At 40.1% G+C, this 19,282-nt stretch overlaps 6 protein-coding genes across 6 annotated transcripts; 3 read left to right on the forward strand and 3 right to left on the reverse strand.

Annotated features, from left to right (window-relative positions):
- Positions 1-623: 623 nt before the first annotated feature.
- SS1G_00069 (predicted protein) lies at positions 624-1,994 on the reverse strand (the record flags this gene model as incomplete). Its single annotated transcript, XM_001597933.1, has 4 exons — positions 624-711; positions 816-956; positions 1,555-1,604; positions 1,971-1,994. 4 exons carry the CDS (start codon positions 1,992-1,994, stop codon positions 624-626), a joined length of 303 nt encoding a protein of 100 aa, XP_001597983.1.
- Positions 1,995-5,878: 3,884 nt separating this feature from the next.
- SS1G_00070 (predicted protein) lies at positions 5,879-6,214 on the forward strand (the record flags this gene model as incomplete). The annotated part of the gene is made up of 1 exon (XM_001597934.1): positions 5,879-6,214. One exon carries the CDS (start codon positions 5,879-5,881, stop codon positions 6,212-6,214), a length of 336 nt encoding a protein of 111 aa, XP_001597984.1.
- A 1,241-nt stretch (positions 6,215-7,455) lies between these two features.
- On the reverse strand, positions 7,456-10,106 carry SS1G_00071 (conserved hypothetical protein; the record flags this gene model as incomplete). The annotated part of the gene is made up of 8 exons (XM_001597935.1): positions 7,456-7,508; positions 7,587-7,742; positions 7,794-7,922; positions 8,361-8,468; positions 8,517-9,485; positions 9,547-9,687; positions 9,741-9,793; positions 9,997-10,106. The coding sequence occupies 8 exons, from the start codon at positions 10,104-10,106 to the stop codon at positions 7,456-7,458; spliced, it is 1,719 nt and encodes a 572-aa protein (XP_001597985.1).
- Positions 10,107-11,058: 952 nt separating this feature from the next.
- On the reverse strand, positions 11,059-13,367 carry SS1G_00072 (hypothetical protein; the record flags this gene model as incomplete). The annotated part of the gene is made up of 10 exons (XM_001597936.1): positions 11,059-11,103; positions 11,320-11,417; positions 11,774-11,882; positions 11,933-11,970; positions 12,044-12,198; positions 12,342-12,405; positions 12,455-12,839; positions 12,892-12,965; positions 13,059-13,240; positions 13,315-13,367. The coding sequence occupies 10 exons, from the start codon at positions 13,365-13,367 to the stop codon at positions 11,059-11,061; spliced, it is 1,203 nt and encodes a 400-aa protein (XP_001597986.1).
- A 2,685-nt stretch (positions 13,368-16,052) lies between these two features.
- SS1G_00073 (predicted protein) lies at positions 16,053-16,961 on the forward strand (the record flags this gene model as incomplete). Its single annotated transcript, XM_001597937.1, has 2 exons — positions 16,053-16,188; positions 16,897-16,961. 2 exons carry the CDS (start codon positions 16,053-16,055, stop codon positions 16,959-16,961), a joined length of 201 nt encoding a protein of 66 aa, XP_001597987.1.
- Positions 16,962-17,361: 400 nt separating this feature from the next.
- On the forward strand, positions 17,362-18,729 carry SS1G_00074 (hypothetical protein; the record flags this gene model as incomplete). Its single annotated transcript, XM_001597938.1, has 3 exons — positions 17,362-17,401; positions 17,451-17,783; positions 17,834-18,729. The coding sequence occupies 3 exons, from the start codon at positions 17,362-17,364 to the stop codon at positions 18,727-18,729; spliced, it is 1,269 nt and encodes a 422-aa protein (XP_001597988.1).
- Between the last annotated feature and the right edge of the window lie 553 nt (positions 18,730-19,282).

Genomic DNA, 19,282 nt, shown 5'->3' on the forward strand with positions numbered 1-19,282 from the left:
AGGTTGAAATAGATTGGGAGTTTGCGCATCAATCAGCACACTAATTGCATGATCGCTTGATTTTCTGTGGAAATAAGGGACGCACCAGGTTGGAACTAGTCTGAGATTTTGTTACGTTTTGGAATATGTGCAGGGGTGTGCATTTTATACCATTTCTAATATACCCAAAGCTTTCTTTTCTCTATTGCTATTGCTCAGTTAATCGATCGAATGAATATATGGCTTGATACCCTATGAGTTCGGTCTCTTCTTAATGAATGTTTATGGAGTAGTGTGTTCGGGTAGCCTGTTGTTGCGTGTGTTTACGTGTTTGCGTGCGTGTATGTATGTGGTTGGGTGTTTAGATCTAGATCGAGAAGAATTAAATATGGCGCTTGTGATGAATATTTTTTTTTATTTTTTTTATTTTTTTTGCTTTAATGCCTTGGTGTATTTACTTACGCATGCTGCTAGAAGCTTTCAAGCTACCACAGTACCTTACAGTCAATCTCGAATCGAGGAAACAGCCATTATTAGTTTAGAAGGAAAAAGTACCGTAACCTTGTTGCATCAGGTCTGGTTCTGCTCTACATCGAGCATCGCTAAATCATTCATTATATGTAGAGTTTTGATGTGGATAAACTCTAATTAATGGGCATATATATGCCCGATAATTTTATACGTGAAGATGGATTAGCTGGACTTGTGCTGAAGTCTTCACGGTCGTTGATACTGTGTATTGGTTAGATTAGTAAAGTTGATTGCCGTATGGTGATCTTGTATTGCGTAAAATGCAAAGGTTAAGGGAGGCAAAGTTTTAGAGACACGATCACCACCGCAAATTTCGTGTTCGATTATGAAAAGTGGCTTGAAGCTGCTCCATTTCTCCATCCTCACCAGACAACTTTTGAATGATATCATTATTCCTTGCATCGAAAACCCATCTGTCCTTGTGAAGAACGAAATATGTAGTCTTACTAGCACGAGCAACATAATTAGTATCAGCCTATCGGTTTTGAAACTCTTTCTATCCTGTATAGCCTTCTTGGCAGCATCTTACAGCTCTGCTATTCCTATGACTTATTTGTCAACCAGTTCACTAACTATTTCTTTGTCTTTCGCTATAACAGCTACATTCTTCTTGGTCGAGGTGTTTTCGTAACTCGTCAATCAAGTAGTATCTTTTATATTTGGTTGTATTTGATCTTGCTTCTTTGCTGCCGGCTCGGCTTTTCGTGCGTAATTGGAAATCGCATTGGCTAAGGCTATGACGCGGAGTAAGTAATATTTCTGAAGGTGATGCAGTGTTGTTTGCATTTTGAATGGTTAGTTAGTTGTTGGATGAGGGGTTTGATGCTTCTTATCGGGGCGTAGTATTGTAGTATTAGAAGGGGGTCGATGGGTTCTGCGGGATCTGCGTATTGATCATCGGGCGAAAATGTTTCAGGTAGAAGCAATGTTAAACATGAACTTCACTTTTCATGTTTTAAGGCATATACATATATCTATGGCCAAATGTTTCCTTCTTGAAACACAATGAAACATAATGAGAGTTGGTGTGAACTCACAACAAACTTGGTGATGGTCGAGACGGGCGATTGGATTAAGAAATATCTTCCATCTTGCTGAATAGGCCTTTTGGTGTAAGCGAAGCCGAATCGTCAAGTCATACCATACACGATGCTTAGGTTATGAATAGAAGAGCTTCCATTCTTTAAATTTTCAGAATTTGTTTATATTTATATAAAGATATTGTAATTAAAATTTCAATTGATTTAATTCATTGGTTGTTGAATTATTAATAGCTAAAAATGGTAATTTTTGGTGTAAAAGGGTGGTCCAAAAGAGGGGTGGTCCAAAAGTAGGGTACTAGACTTATGTTTAAATCAAGCGATTTGAAAAGGTTGCAATAATGCAGCTGAAGTGTCTAAAATAAGAGTTATATATTCGAGAATATATCCCTGGAATCACTCTTTGTAATCTAAACATACTCCCTCCCAGTCGAGCGCATCCATATTTACTATAGTATCTACACGCCAACACTCGGTGTCTGGTAATAGATGTATGAGAAAATTTAGTGGTAATGGTTGCAGCTAAAATATAGCACGGGTAAGAGGCGGAGTTCAAGTCTGTGAGGGTGAATCCATTAGTTCCGTCACATCTGGAAACTCGCGAATAGTTCCATGTTGATCTAAGTTATCCGTGCTCCAAAATATTAGTAAATAAATGCCGATTTAGGAATCGGACGTGGCTTGGCGTCCAAGGAGGTGAACTGATCTAGACAATCGATGTTGAGAAAGACCTATACATATGTAGCCAACTACGTAGACAGAGAACCTCGGATTCATATTATCTTTCGTGGGTTTTCCAGAGCTACATTATGCAAGCAAGAGGCTCAGTAGATTTCAGCTTTTAATACTAAAAGTTACTTTGGATTTAAGTTGCTTGGTTAGATAAGTCACCACGGATTGAACTAAGTAATCTTACAAGAGTATCCGCATTGCCCGAAATGATCTATTTCCTTTTGGATATATGTAACATATCCTAAAATCATAAATAATCTATGACCTGCCTTTTATGATTCCAGATGATTATATATTTATTAATACATCAAATTCATTAGATTAGGGACAATAAGTCTAGTACCCTACTTTTGGACCACCCCTCTTTTGAACCACCCTTTTACACCAAAAATTACTATTTTCAGCTATTAATAACTTTACAATCAATTAATAGAATTTAATAAAATTTGAATTATAAATTAACTATATAACTATAACTCAATTCTGAAAATTTTAGATTTTTTGAAATTAATTTCATTGAGATTTATAACCTTAAACTTTTTGATTTCCGATTTGTGTTGTGACGCCTCACACCTCCGGGTCACGTGGCATGCCCCGTTTGTATTTAATCACAGGAAAACTCGCTACTCTTGTTTTCCTTCTTCTTTTCTCCTTAGCTTAGTATTTTCTAATACAAGATACTTTACCCAGTATTCTTGAGTGTGACATGTGTAGGATTTATATACAAAATTGAAAAATTATTAAAGTCTGTTAAAAGGAATGGCCTCACACAGGGAATAGTGGGAAGCTGATAGGGCAGAACTGAGGTAATATTGGTCTAGTAGGTTAATCTCTCTTCTAAGTTCTACGGAAGTGCGAAGCTCTCTTACAGAGAGCTTCTCAATCTAGTCCTAATAGGACTAGTGCCCTATGCACGTGCTACGCAGGAACCATTCACTTTAACAAAGTCTAGAATAATTTTTCAATAAAAGTAATTAAAAATAAACTATAAATTTTTTTGATTTTTTAAATCAAATTCAATCAAATTGTAACGATACTGTACTTAAGGCAGCGGCTGCCTAAGGTTCGTCGGTTGGTAGTTATGGGTTAAGGCTTTATCACTGGTATTCACTTGGAAGTGAAGTCGTTACTAGATCAAGTAGAATGTAGGTAAACTAGTTGATAACTAAGTTGAGCACGAAGCTCCTATACTATGAAACTACTCTGACTATATAATGAGCCCTTTCCTGGAACTCCGAGGAGCCTACGCTCCCAGAGGCTCCATCACGTGATCCCAAATATGCCTCAGGACACTAATCCAAACCACAATTCTGTTACGAGGTTTGCCGTCTAGATCACGTGGAAGTGCTCTAGGCTCTCGAGGTAGTTTATAACTAGGCGTCAAGCAGGGACTTAAAGTAATGACAATAATGATATGCAATTCGTAACTAATAGTAGAGTATACTAAATGATTGATCTTGAGCACGAAGCTCTATACAAAAGAAATCCATCTTGATTATATAGTCCTTCGTGCCTATGGTTAACTAGGAATCGTCGTTCCTGGTTGTTCCTAGGAACGTTCGTTCCTCACCGTTCCATCACATGTTTTATGGTCATGTGACATACTAATCGTTTTGGACGTAACAAATTCGTGACAGTAGCCTATATTAGAGGTGGCCCAGAAAGGGGGTACTAGACTTATATAAAAGATTATTTATTATATATATAAATCTGTTTTCGATTTATCATGAATCAAAAATTTTAAAGTAGAATATCCAGATCCGCTATCTCAATTGAGAGTTTAAAGGGAGTCAGGTATAAACAGAGGAGTTGATTGTCTAGCTAATATTGCAATTGGTAGTATTCGTGGAATGCAGGATATATTTGAAAGTAATTTCAATCGTCTTTTATGAATTTTTGATCATCTTAAGAGTAATTAAATGAAATAAAATAAAATCTAAATAAAATCTCAATAAAATCTCAATTATAAATAAATCATCTATTGATGAAGATAATGAGAAACAAAGTCACTCTAATATTTTCAACTCCATCTTACCGATCCAACCAACACCAACTATACTTCGCTAGTCAATGCAAATATAAATCGTATCGTATCGCATCGCATATAGCTGAGAATCTCCAAGATCCATCTATCTCGTCTTCCAAACTCAGCCAACAAATCTAACAAGCCCAATAACCCTACAATATAAGTATGCCACTTGAAGTAAATAATTCCAAGGGAACCTATTCCAGATTACTCATGCTCATAGCCATAACCATAACCATAACCATAACCATAACCATAACCATAATCACGATCACTTAATTAACACCTCTCAAAATAACCTCTACTCACATCATCAAAGCTATAGAAATACCTCTCTCTATAAACGATCAATCCAACAGAAACCGCAATATTGAATCATCGAGATAGAAAAAGATAAGTCGTTCTAGTTATCATCGAGCATTAAACCACCTAAGTATTTAATAGAGAAGCAACCATGAAATTATCTATCGTCTCCGCTTTTACATTTGCCGGTGATATGAGCGAGTACATTCCGCTTTTCGGCCTGGAATTTTATACTGCACAAGCTTCCAAGTCCCTATCGACAGTCATTAGGGCTACTACACCAGATCCAGGATTTTCATATGAATCATATGTAAATCTAAAAGACTACTGCAGAGTGACAAGGTGATATGAATAGTATAAATTTCTCAAAGACAACCATGATAAATACTCCGTTTCTGTTCGGGCAGTAATTCTAAACATCTGCATATCTTGACATTAGGATTGTAATTTATGTATTCCGCAAGCACTTAGGGCAGTCTTGTAACAAGCCTGTCGCCTCGTTACATCCACACCGTCATCGAAATGCCTGGACTCGGTAAAATCATAAGGGCTGCTTGAGCATGCTGATGCGTCGAAGACACTATGTAGGTTGTTATGTCTTACCGAATGCACTTATCAATATTAGCTGGGATGACTAATCATAGAAGTCAAGTCTAGCATTGACCGTGACCCATCTTGTAGATTCTAAATTCTAATTTGATACATAAGAGAAAAAAGTAAGATCGAGAACCCCCCCATTTTGCCATACCCAAGCTCCTAATCAATGAATTTACAGTCGGGGCGCCCACTAGCAAATCCCCACTGTGTATGCTTTTGCTTCTTTTGGGCATGTGCTTTTTTGTATCATTTATAGTGAAGATAAAGAGAGGGAATGGCAATAGATCAGAGGAATATGATGGTAAGATTCTAGACTTACGTAGTTTGTTCTGATAGCGGCTGAACGTGGAGAAGAATGAATGGATGGGACTATGGCTAGTCATATCTTTTGGGAGTAAGGTCTATCAACGCCCGAGAACAATGTTTAGTGATGCAATCTAGGCATCGCAAGGGAAAAATCAAGGGCAATAAGTTGAAACATTCTCTTGTTACGAGGTAAAAATCAGCATCAACTATAATAGCTGCATTTAGACGCTGTCAGCACTGGCGACAAGCATTCCCCTTTAATATCTGTAATGACAGCGGGCTCCACATATTACCATCTGATCATCCAACTCGAACGGGACGACCGGAACCAAAATACACTTCGCATAGCTATGAGGTTACCACCATGTCATCCAATGAATTTTTCTTTGAAAAGATTTGTTGCACATCGACATATCTTCGGTCCCGAAAGCTCATCTCACATCTCGCGAGGCGGGCCGTCAGATGCGAGATGATTGGTCGCTTATCACGACGGCGTCGTTGGATCTTTCTACATTCGATATTAAAAACTAGCACGAAAGAGCTGAACACAGATAATGCCTCAAAGAGTATATTCGGTCCCGAGGATTGCGAGGATGCGAGTGGGATGTTTTTGGTCGATGATGATTACATATTGCAATTTACAATGCAGAATGATCCGAAACGGTATGCTTGTGCCACATTCCGGGAACTCGGTACTTAAACAAAATCTGGACAGCGGTGATGTATAGACTCTTTTGGCGCTTTGAATTATTCAACTGACAGATATCTATGTCGAATACTTCGAATGAAGAGGTACTCCTGGTGCTCGGGCGACTAGAATATATTCCCAGTAGAACTCCGACTCTACGCACACACTACAAAATGGACGGTAGACAACAGTAACATCCTATAACTAGTGATTTGGCATTAGCAACACGAGTACAGTATTCTTTTTGCCTATCCAGTAACATTCCAATAGCAGGACGAGGATTTCCAACTCTCATACCGTATTGATATCTGGATCTCAGCTTCCACTTCTTGGACCCACTCATTCAGACCAAAGAATGAGGTTATTAGGTGAGTCGTACCAAAGATCACAAGCTGAACTAAGCCCGAATTAATAATTTCGTCCTAGATGCGTCCACATGAGATAAAAATTTTGGTGGTAGTTTACGTGTACTGGCATGAGGCTCGTAGATTGGCTTTGTGTTCTTGCCAGGATTGATACCGGCTGCCGATTAAATCGGAAGAAAGAATATCCGACATTTCAGATTTCCTTCTTACACACAACACAATACCTGTGTGAACTTCAATATGCTTCTTTTCATGAATATCTAGCCCACCAGAGTATCCAATACCACTGTAGAGCTTATCTACTCTCTTGATCTCATGTTCGCGCAACCCAAATATATCAGCACCGGCTCTGTTATATGTGTTACACATCCATGAATTTCTCATACACAATTTAAAAGCATTACAATTAAGAAATCAATCTTTTAGTAGAAAGTGGTCTCATATTTTCAACACTATTCCTCATCTAACACGGAGATGTGCCTAGTTAATAACTAGCTAAAGAGAGCAATCTATTTGATGAAAAAAAAAAAGCGCAAGATAAAAGCACATACAAACCATGGCCTCCATCTTTCAATAGATGAACCCAGGAATGTGAAGCAATCTATAATACTTTCCGCCCAACTTCATTCCTCAGTCTAATTCATAGTAATGCCACCCAATTTTTGTTAAGATAAAAGAAAAAAGAGGAATCAGATTACAGAAGAGGTTTTGAAAGGGTACGCAGAAATCATAAAAGGCAATTCTACCCTCCCTACCCTTTTAAAAAGACAACCAAACGCCAGAAACGACCATAGGATGAATGTACGTGATTTCGTCGTAGTCAGTGATGTCGGTTACCGAGGGTCGTCATTGTCGATCTCCGGTTTCGATCGAACAGGATTGGACATCTTACCAACGTCTGCCTCCACCTAAAGGAGCAGCGTTAGAAGATGAGAAATTGCCTACCAGCGGCTCTGTTAGTCCCATCTTTTGATGGAACAAGAGAGTGTGTGAAGGTAAAGGAGTTTAGAAAAACTTACCACCGCCACCACGTCCACGGCCACCGCCGTAACCACGTCCACCATATCCTCTACCACCGCCACCACCTCCAAATCTGGTCATCTCAGCAAGGCGAGGATCAATGACCTGCTTAGCTTCAGTAAGAACGTTCACGAGATCACGGGCCTGCTTTTGATCTAAATCATTTTGTTAGCTGATGTAAACTTCAAAGCGAATAGGAGACATACTATCAGTGGTGAAGAGAGTGATTGCAGTTCCCTTTTGTCCAGCACGACCTGTACGACCAATACGATGGATATAATCCTCCGAATTGTTAGGGTAGTCATAGTTGAACACATGAGTAATGTTTCGGACATCTTTATTGATGGGTTAGCAAGAACAGAAAGAATTGGTATAGCAACGGTCCAGGGCGGCTAATGAAGAAGCTGCATTTGAATGCATCCAATACTCTCTCGGCGACTGGCATGAAACTGTCCAATGCGGCTTATGCCAGGGTAGGTGATCCACACATCCAGGCTCTCAGGGGATGGGAGTCTTGGAGACAGCTTGATCAAGTCAAGAGATGCCAATTCCATATCTGGTACCGGTTAAAGTACTGTCGAGTTTGGAATTACGAGCGCAGCACGGTCATGCTACACTAAGGATCCAAGACACCCTAAAATTAGAGAACCAAAAGACACGATAGAGCCCGGGCAATATAACGCAATCTAGGAAGCACCGGAGCGTCGAGAGTAAAGCACTACTATATAGTCTACTGGGCGTTGCTGTGAGGGGGGAGGGGGTTTCAATCATACCAATACCACGCGAAGCTACATCAGTAGCAACCATGATCGGGCTCTTGCCAGTCTTAAATTCATTCAATACCCAATCACGCTCATTTTGTTGTTTATCACCGTGAATGGCTAAATGTTGTTAGTAATGTTTCATGAAGATTTTGCACTAGTACTCACAAAGCGCCGGCCATCCATCTTGTCTGAGGAAGCGTGTGATATCGTCAGCAACACGTTTGGTTCCTGTGAAGATCAGAATCTTGTTATCCTTGTCTTCCATAATTTTTTCCAAATGCTTGGTCATCTTATCGCGTTTCTCGAACTCAGAAACAACTTCGACGATTTGAGTAATTCTGTGGTTAGCGGAGAGCTCCAATGAACCAATGTTGACCTGAATGAAATCATTCAAGTAATCAGAGGCGAGGGCTCTAACTTCCTTTGGCCAAGTAGCAGACCACATGCAAGTTTGCCTGTCTGGTCTGATCTGTCCAAGAATCTTACGGATTTGGGGTTCAAAACCCATGTCCAACATACGATCAGCCTCATCGAGAACAAGGTACGTAACACGACGGAGGTTGGTCTTTCCAGACTCGATCATATCAATCAGACGACCTGGAGTAGCAATGCAGACCTCAACACCCTTGGCGAGATCACGGATTTGACCACCTTTAGGAACACCTCCGTAAACACAGGTGTTGCGGATGCGGGAAGACTTTCCGAATTTGGTAATTTCTTGTTGAATTTGGACAGCCAACTCACGGGTAGGTGCAAGGACCAGAACAATTGGACCGTCACCAGGAGCGAGAAGTGGTTGTGCGTTGATGTGAACAATTGCTGGGAGACAGTAGGTGAGAGTCTTTCCGGAACCGGTTTCGGCAATACCGACAACATCACGTCCAGATAAAGCCATAGGCCAACCTTGAGATTGAATTGGAGTAGGTGCTGGGAAACCTTGAGCCTTGACTTCTGTCATGACGTATGCAGGAAATCCGGCCTCGTCGAAGGTCTCGACAGGTTTTGGAATGTTTGGACCTTGAACGGCAATGTTGTGTTGAGCTCTGAATTTAGCAACATCTTCTTCTGAACGAGCAGCGACAACTGGGTCTTCTTTGTAGAAAGATTTCTCGAACTTTGGCAGAGTGTTGAGATCTACATATAAAAGTTAGCATTCTATCGTGAGATCTGTTTATTTGTAGCTTTTCGAACCCACCCCAGTTTTGTTTTTGAAGGTTAGCACCAAGGTTGTTCATGCGATCTCCACCAGCACCACCACCACCACCGTATCCACCGCCCCCTCCGTAGCCGCCACCACCTCCGGAGTAGCCGTTTACATTTCCACCACCACTGCCGCCTGTGAGAATTGTTAGCAATGATTGCAAATGGATGATAATTTCGTTTGCCTACCTCTACCACCTCCGTAACCACCTCCACCGCCTCCAGAGTATCCATTAGATCCACTACAGATTGCACGTCAGTAAATATTCACATGCAAATTGAAATCAGAGAAAAGGGGAGATGGTGCTACACTGTGAATGTGATGAAAAATTAGGCTTCAACTTCAAAGCGAACGCTAGCCTGAGCCAATCTCGCACACACACACAATGCAACGCGATGCGCGAAAACTTATCAACAATTTCTAGACTCGTAGGCTTTTGCATACCCATTTGAATATCCATTGGAGTAAGAGTTGCCTCTGCCATATGAGGAATCTCCATTTCCATACCCATTACCGCCACCACGGCCACCACCATATCCACCTCCATATGACATATTTGCGATAGGTATTGAGAGTGAGAAATTGAAGGAGAGATTGAGTTTATGATTGTGATTTAAAAGTTGCTTTGATTGTTGCTGCAAAAGTGACTCCTTGGGTTGATGAGAAGAAGTCTGGCAGATGAAATGATTGTTGTTGATGAGAAAGTTGTCAAAAATAATGGAAGATGAGAAAGAAGATTGAGTAAAAAAAAGGTAGAAAGGAAACTGCGCTAAATCTATTTTAGGTTTAGTTGTAGATACGTGTGGCTATACCAATAGAGATCTAGCGTCATTTGAATTTTTTTTTGTTTTTGGACCCTGAAAAAAGATCTCCCAGAAGTTTTCCAGTTCAACCCAATTTTATCGACTTTTTTCTTTCTCTTGAGCCAATCAAAACAATAGAATTGTCTCAAAAATGTTATAAATCCCTGATTGCAATTTTTCTTTCTCTCCCCATTTTCCACCTCCAGCTAGGAACATCCACGCTTGAAAACTTTTTGAATTTACTACTTGCCCTTTTTGTTGTCCGGTAGTGTACTTTGAAAAATCTATACGTAGGTTGGAAGGGTAAGTATTGTAAGACATTTCTTACCCACATATTGCTGTTTTTTCTGTCTTTCGATGCTGCTTTAAACAACTCGAATAGATATTGAGTTGTTCCCCCCCAAAACTTCGAATCTTGAAGTTTTCGATTGGATTTCAACAAATTTATGATTTTGAAGCTTTTGAAGCTTGTAAAACTTGATTAACTTCTCTTGATAACCTTAGAATCAAACTTTGAATATAAAAATTGATAATTCCGAATGATTTTGAATGATTTTATTAGAAAAATGAAAATTTACAATACTTTAACCACCTAGATTTCACTATATAAAATTTCAACTAGCGTGATGATATTATTGGTCAAAACCCCTGTAAATGAGGAAGCACAGTCATTTTTTTGGTGTGTCTTACAATACTTTCGCCATCAACCTCCGTACTCTTCCTCCACCGCCACCCATGTCCCAAAATCCTGTCTCCATCTTGTAAGGTAATTAATTAGCAAGTGTTTCCAAAGATATGTTTCGTTTCTACTCCGTAATAAAGACCTCCTTATCGCCTATTCCTCACATGTCTATATTTGATACAACACATTCGACGAAAGTAGACGCAGGGAAAGTTGTGAAAGTGTGAACTTATCCGATTGATTTACAAAATAATAATCAAAGAGGAAGAGATATATACGTACCTTTGTTGCATGAATGAATATCTTGACCAGTTCCTCTATCCTGTTGGGTGACTGCAAGACAGCATATTTCTCAAGCAAAGCTGCCCAAATCGTTAATTCTGTCCAATCCCATGAGCCATGGGGTTATCATATCAATTACCTGATCCGACTTTCACTGCTTCCGTATAATCATCTGCAACATAATTCTCTATCCATTTCCAATAAACATTCCCTTCTCGCTTTGTCTTCGGGTCTGCATGGAGTCGTTTGGCTATCTCTCCATAGCCGATAAGGCAAGGCGCCATGGATATCTGAAGAGCTAACCAGTCTTCAGATTGTCCGATATCGAGGACGTACCTATCATTTTCAGCATTGTGTTGATAACCATGGGAAAAGACATGTACCTTGTGTATGCTGTGCATGCTATTTCAATGCTGTCAAAATCAACTCAATCTGTCGATACTAAGAAGCTTACCTTGACTCTCCTCGCAGGCTTCTATCTCTGCTTTCGTCATGCCAAAACCCTCACAATAATTGATATGTAAAGCCATCTCGCGATGAATATGAAGTACGATACCTGCAGACTTTACCAAAAATCAGTACACAACGTCTCCAGCAAGGGTCTATATCATACTGCAGCAATGCCTTCCATAGTTTTGGCTTTGTATGAAGCTAATGCATTAGCTCTGGCAAATTGCACCTATCAGATGTTAGACCAAATCTATGAAAGTTCGAAAATTCATACGAACAAGATAAAGATAATCTTGAATGAGATAGTACTTGAATGACTCCATTGGTAAGGTTCCATCCCCAATTCCAGCAACAAACGCATGCTCAGTATGGTCACGCCAAGCTCCTGTGACATCCGGTCTTTCTAGAAGATATTCTATGAAATGGCCCCTGCTAATATCAGTTCAGAAACTTGATATCGCCAGCAGAAAACTTACGGAGCGAAAGGTAAAGTGGAAATCGAATGGAAATGATTGATCGGGCCATTACCGTTCCCCAGGTCAGGCGCTGTTCGTATTCCTGCCTCAACATACCAACAAGCACTCCTCACGGCCTGTACTAGGGGTATTCCTTTGGCAATGTTGGAAGCAATAGCGGCTACTCCTACTTAGCTTCTGCTTCACCAATTGACACAAAACAAACTCACATGCCATCGAGCATCCCGTTCCATGGGTGTTTCGCGAGTTTTGATATTTAGTCCGGATTTCTGTGATGACCCCTTCTCCGTACAAAATATCAACCATGAGTTCCTTTTCCTCTTCCTTCGTTGCCACTGTCCCATCTTTCCGTAAAGGCAGATGACCTCCCTTCACCAATACATATCTCGGCCCTAAGGATTGTACCTCCTTCGCTATATTTTTAAGGTCATCCAAATTCTTTGGTTCCTCGACAAACTTGCCAGCATCGGAAAGAAGTAGTTTCGCTTCAGGCACATTGGGTGTGAGTACAGTGGTATAAGGCAACAGCAATTCTCGTAGATGGCGAATAGCTATAGAAGGAAGAAGCTGCGTTCCACTTGTAGATATCATCACCTTTACAATATCAGATAAATTGCATATATTTTTTTTTGGGAAATTAACGCACAGGATCAACAATCAAAGTCTTTACGTGATGTCTCTTTAATGCTTTCGCCACCACTTCTACTGTTTCCGCGGAAGCTAACATACCTTCAACATATCGTTAGCCTCTAGAATACATATTATCACAGTCATCTATTCCTCTAGGTGAGATATAAAAATAGATTAATTTACCAGTCTTCACTACATCGACCCCCATATCCCCAATCGTCACATCAATCAACTTCCCCACAAACTCTGCAGGAATATGATGAATATCCTCAACACCTCGAGTATTTTGAGCCGTCAAGGCTGTCGTAGCAGTCATAGCATAACATTCATGTGCCGCGATTACTTTTTGATCTGCTTCGAGTCCGCTGAAAATAGTAGCCGTCAGTCTAGATCTGTGGCGGGGCAAACGTGCAGGAGAGGAAGATTGCGGAGTACTAACGCTCCACCGGAACTGTCAGAACCGGCGATGACGAGAACACGTCCTATTCCCATGGTGAACTTGGTGATGCGGTAAAGTTGTTTATAATTTGTGAGGGGGGAATACTTGTAGGGGTTTGGGAACTCTGCTGGAAAGTACGTAGGGATACAGTTATATTATGTAATCAGCCCTTGGCGAATCTCATGACCTCATCATCCTTCAAGAAATCACTTAACGGGGTGAAGGATTAAAATGGAAATTTGTCATTGGTCTTGGATAAGGCATTTGTATTTACAGTAGGATCGGTAATCTGAATGGTAGTTCAAGACTTTAAATTCATTTAAGTCATACTCTATCTAAAACGAATGTCCAAAATTAAAAATGTAACCCGTTCGCTCAAATAACTCCATATAAGTCTAGTACCCTACTTTTGGGCCACCCCTAATATAGGCCACCTTTTTATATCAAAAATCGACATTTTCAACTATTAATAACTTTATAATTAATGATTGAAATCAATTGAAATTTGAGTTAAAAGTTTATTGTATAATTATTAATAGATTCTGAAAATTTCAGATTTTTTATGATTTTATTGATTAAGATATTGATATGTTACGAGGTTTGTGTTACGAGGTTTGCCGTCTAGATCACGTGGAAGTGCTCTAGGCTCTCGAGGTGGTTTATAACTAGGCGTCAAGCAGGGACTCAAAGTAATGACAATAATGCAATTCGTAACTAATAGTAGAGTATACTAAATGATTGATCTTGAGCACGAAGTTTTATACAAAGGAAACCATCCTGATTATATAGACCTTCGTCCTTCATTGGATCTCTTGGATCCTGAGAGTTTATGGACCTACGATTTGTATCCTTGAATATGCAGGGTCCATCACGTAACTTGGATCAGACTATATGTCCAAGCTTGCTGAGGGTGGGGAGATCTCGTGAGGAAGTTGTCATACAATTTTGTATGTAAATTTCCTTGCTTTTCCATAGGGTCGAAGCTTATACGGACAGGTTGACTGTTACCTTCGTAATAGAACAATTCTTATCCTGGGATAATATAGCTTTTAGGATAATTGTCCTGGGACAAATATTATCTTAGGATACTTTATCCTAGGACACTAATCCTATACCTTCATGATTGCCTAATCGTTTTGTCCTAGGATAGTTATTATCCTGGGACACATTTTATCCTAGGACACTTATCCTAGGATTCCTTATCGATAAGGGAACCGCGGTAAACAACAGCCCAAACCTCCGTACTTGTTTTTATTGTATAATATTAGTCGCGGTTCGTGACACTACTACTCCATTATCAAAAAGTAATTATAGAATGGAATTCATTTACATTATTAAGTCTTACTGTATGAATAATTATCACTACAAACCTATTTTATATAATCCGTCCGCTAAATATTTAGATTACTGGTCTGAGGTACCGACTCCCCTACTGCAATATCCTCGTAGAAATATAACATCGATACGCTTGAGTATTTCTATGTTTCCTTTGAAATATCTCTTGTAAGATCTTACTTCCCATCGTTATAATTTTCCTTCAAGGTTAATAATGAGTGTTTGTAATATAAAGGAATGGAAATTCGCTCTTCCCTGGATTTTCTAAAACTGATGCGATCTCTTCTTCGTTAAATAGGGGGAAAAAAGTATGGTTCAGGTTCATATCAGGATCTATTTTTGGATTGCAGGGCTTGTGAGACTTGGGGATACTTGCAAAATACCTGTACAATGGTTAGTCTAGTAGATTTGGAACACCAATATTCCTAGTGTCTAGAAAGATGATAACATATACACAAGGTAAACATATCTGCACTTTCCTTCGACCTACCACATTTTCCACAAGTACACAGTACCATCTGGGTCTTTCTCAACTCTCACTCCTGCCTTCCACGTCTTTGCAAGTAGTGCATCAAAAGTTTGCCGAAAGAGTTTCCAGCAGATAGATTCACAAGTATTGTAGCATATGCATGCATGGTAGGCTACTTAGCCTGTGTAAATGACAGGAAAATCTTTTACCCAGTATCCATGGTGTTTAGAAAGTGGTTCAAAATCATGCGTGGTGGTAGGATTTGTTATCTTAGATGCGCTCCACTGTTAGGGAAGTGGTTGTTCTGAGATGAAAGGAGAAAAGCTGTTGGAAATGCCAAAAAGATAGAGATGGGAACTATTATATGGTCGAGACACTGCTAGAGCTCGTGGAAAAAGCATTGCCCTGGCGATGGGATGCATTGTTTCATTGGCAAGTATGACGAATGAATGGTGATTTTATGTGAACAAAGAGTTCATGGTCAAGACCTGATCTCTATACAGAATTGGAAGGTAAAGACAAGAAATTTTATGATCAAGAGGTTCACTTGAACGCGCCGCAGGAAGTCAATCAGATCTGAGATGAATCTGCTTTGTTAATTAGAGGTTGATTCTCACAATAATTGGTCTGTTTGAGCTCTTATGTTATACTTGATCCAGTTCCCTGTGATCCATACCCAGACTTTATCTATACACTGAATTTTCCGTGGAATTTTTCCTTTGTGATATAATGCTGCGGTCATATAAATATCATGTTCGATGAGAACTTTAGTATCTACAGTACACACTTGCAACCGATGTAGATAGAAGTAGCACAGACATTTCGGTGACCCTAGTAAAAGCTTGACGAGCCAATCGCCGTGACGGTGCCAAGTAAGCGCAGCCTCCTTTATCCATGGCTGATATATGGTTGTATTACCAATCAAAGCTGCATTATGGCTCAACGTTATTCAATTGAGTTTGCAAAGCCTGATTCATCTCATGGTCCACCTTGGCTAAATAAGATTTCCCCGCCTTTGGATTCACAGTCACACCTGGCAATCGTCATTCGAAAATTAAGTTCATCACAAAGTTAACATATCATATCGAAGCATCGTTCCACCTAGAATTCAACCAACACATTCTGAGTTAAGGTTTTATATGGGGAATGGTTGCTTTTTCCAAGTGGGGAGTGAGTGACCGTTAGGCAGTTATCTGGTAGCTGGGTAATGATTTGGGGTGTAGGATGTAAGGTGCATCATCTCAATATCATCAAAACATTTATATTGATTGAAAGAGGGAGGGGAGGGAATTGATCGATATAAGAGTTACTGGATTGTAAGGAATAATGATAGTGATAATGATGGTTGGAAACTCTTCAAAGAATTCGATAATTAGTATTATTGCAATATCCTTTTCGGAATAGAGTTGGAATCTATATCAATCGATTTTCTAGGATTAGTAGAATTTTTTGATATATGTTTTGCTGGGCTGAGGAGGTGGCTGTGAAGTATAACGGTAATAATGGGTGTTTAGTTTCTATCGATATTTGTCTATTCCCTCTCAGCCTCCTGGTAAGAACATTATCTTAAGGGAGAGAGGAATAAGATTATATAATCATCGAGTGATGTTGCTGGTGCTCACTCTCCGTCAAAGAGAGTAACTTTATTATGCTTTTCCTAGTTTAGTTAAAGTGGTCTAAGCATCCTAGACTAACCAATACCACTCTTCGCATATCTTATGAGCAACATTGCTAGCTTCGGGTGTTTCGTAAGACTGCCGAGATCTTACAAAATCTAGACTGCAAACCCGGTTTACGTCTTGAAGGATTTCTCCTCTTCTTCCTCTTGTCCAACTCGGCTTGATTAAAGCTAATCGTCGAGTTCCTACGACAGCTTCTCATGTCACACAAATATCATTCAGATGTCGCCGAGATATGATCTCTCGCTTTCAATTCCGAGACATTAATTTTCATTGTTTGACTTCTTCACTGCACTTCCTGATGTCGGGGAATAAATTATCCTTAAACATACGCTTGAGAGAACCACGCGTCACCTCGTAGGTTTGACTTCTTATCCTCCTGCCAAGTGAGGCAGTGTGCTTATCTTGGGCTGCAACTTTATTTTGACATATAACTGTGCTTCAGTAGTATTGACTCCCCCTGCTGAGGAAGCTAATGCTAACAGGTATATAAATCGTTATGTTTCCTTGACTATCGCATCATTTTTAGTACATCCTGTGAATTAATTGCATATAATTTCAACGATGTTTCTTTCCCGTACTCTCGCAGCTGTTATACTAGCTTGTATGTAATAATTTTCTCTTGCTTCTCCAAGCTAACACTAGTCAATCAGCATCTACGATATCCGCTCAACAAGTCTCCCACTGCTCGGATGATGTATGCTTTGCCGTCAACGTACCAGCCTCGGCTGCTTCGAGTGGCTCAGGAGACATATATATCCAAATGAGTGGACCGAATACAATGTCTTGGATAGGCATTGGACAAGGTTCTGCTATGAGAGGTTCCAATATCTTTGTCATGTATGCAGATTCGACTGGGAATAATGTCACACTCAGTCCTCGGCGAGGTGTTGGGAATGTACAACCAAACTTCGACGGATCTACTCAGGTTACTCTACTTGATGGTTCCGGAATAATAAATGGTCGAATGATAGCTAATTTTAGATGTAAATTCGTGATCACGACTATTAGTCATTCATTCTAACTATTCGAGCAGGCTCGAATTGTAATAGCTGGAATGGTGGATCAATGAGCTTTGTCGATGATTCCTCTCAATGGATTTGGGCGCATAGGACCGGACCTGCATTGTCATCCGACAGTGTTAATGCAAATATTGGATTTCACGACGGATATGGATTCGCAAGTTTGAACTTACAGACGGCTGCTGGCGGAGAAAGCGCGAATCCATTTTTGACGACTGAAGCCGTTTCTACACCTACCCAAACATCATTTGGATCTAGTCAAGCCGCCACTGGACTTTCCGATTATACAAAAGTTCTCATCGCACACGGGGTCTTGGGTTCCCTTGCCTTCGTAATTTTATTCCCTTCAGGTGCGATAGCAATCCGGATCTGCAATTTCCGCAATTTGCTCTGGCTCCATGCCGGATGGATGATTGGCGCTTACATGATTGTACTTACATCACTTGGAATGGGTGTATGGTTGGCCAATACACGTCAACTTCTAGGCTCAGCCCATGCAATCATAGGTCTTACTGTTGCTGGATGTTTGTTACTTCAACCCATCTCCGGATTGACGCATCACATGCTCTACAAGCGTCACGGTGGTCCAAGTATCGCAACTTATCCTCATGTATGGTGGGGCCGTGCGGTTATTACTCTTGGTATCATCAATGGTGGTTTGGGTCTGAGATTAGCAGGTAATAGTAAAGAGGGCGAGATCGCGTATGGAGTAGTAGCGGGTTTTATGTGGGTTTTGTGGATGGCGGTTATTCTTCTCGCAACAATGAAAAGCAGAAGTCGCCGTGGTGGTAGTATGGACCGACGTGGAAACTCGGTGATAAAGGAGAAGTCCAGCACGGAAGCATCGTACTTTCATGATCAAACGCCGCCCCCTCAGTCTAGCAGCCTGCCTATTTCTCATCATGCCTAGGTTTTGTTAGATTTCTCGGCATATAAAAGATGGGATTCATGATAAAATCCATGGGAAATACTCGATATGTTTGATGATAGTGACGATAACAAATGTATATTTAAAGGGGACTGTCAGTCTAGTACCCTACTTCTGGGCCACCCCCTAATATAGGCCACTTTCCTCGCCAAAAATGACGAAAATCAACTTTTATAACTTTCTTATTTATTGATATAATTTAATAAAATTTGAATCATATATTTATTACTTATATATGCTACGAAGTTTGCCGTCTAGATCACGTGGAAGTGCTCTAGGCTCTCGAGGTGGTTTATAACTAGGCGTCAAGCAGGGACTCAAAGTAATGACAATAATGCAATTCGTAACTAATAGTAGAGTATACTAAATGATTGATCTTGAGCACGAAGCTCTATACAAAGGGAATCCATCTTGATTATATAGACCTTCGTGCCTATGGCTAGTCAGGACCGCGAAGCGGTCCGTAACGTGACTTAAGGTCATGTTACCCTAAGTTAGTCATGTGACGCGGCGTTTGATGATAACCGTCGTAACA

The sequence above is a fragment of the Sclerotinia sclerotiorum genome, genomic scaffold (assembly GCF_000146945.2).
Source record: "Sclerotinia sclerotiorum 1980 UF-70 scaffold_1 genomic scaffold, whole genome shotgun sequence".
NCBI classification, from domain to species: domain Eukaryota; kingdom Fungi; phylum Ascomycota; class Leotiomycetes; order Helotiales; family Sclerotiniaceae; genus Sclerotinia; species Sclerotinia sclerotiorum.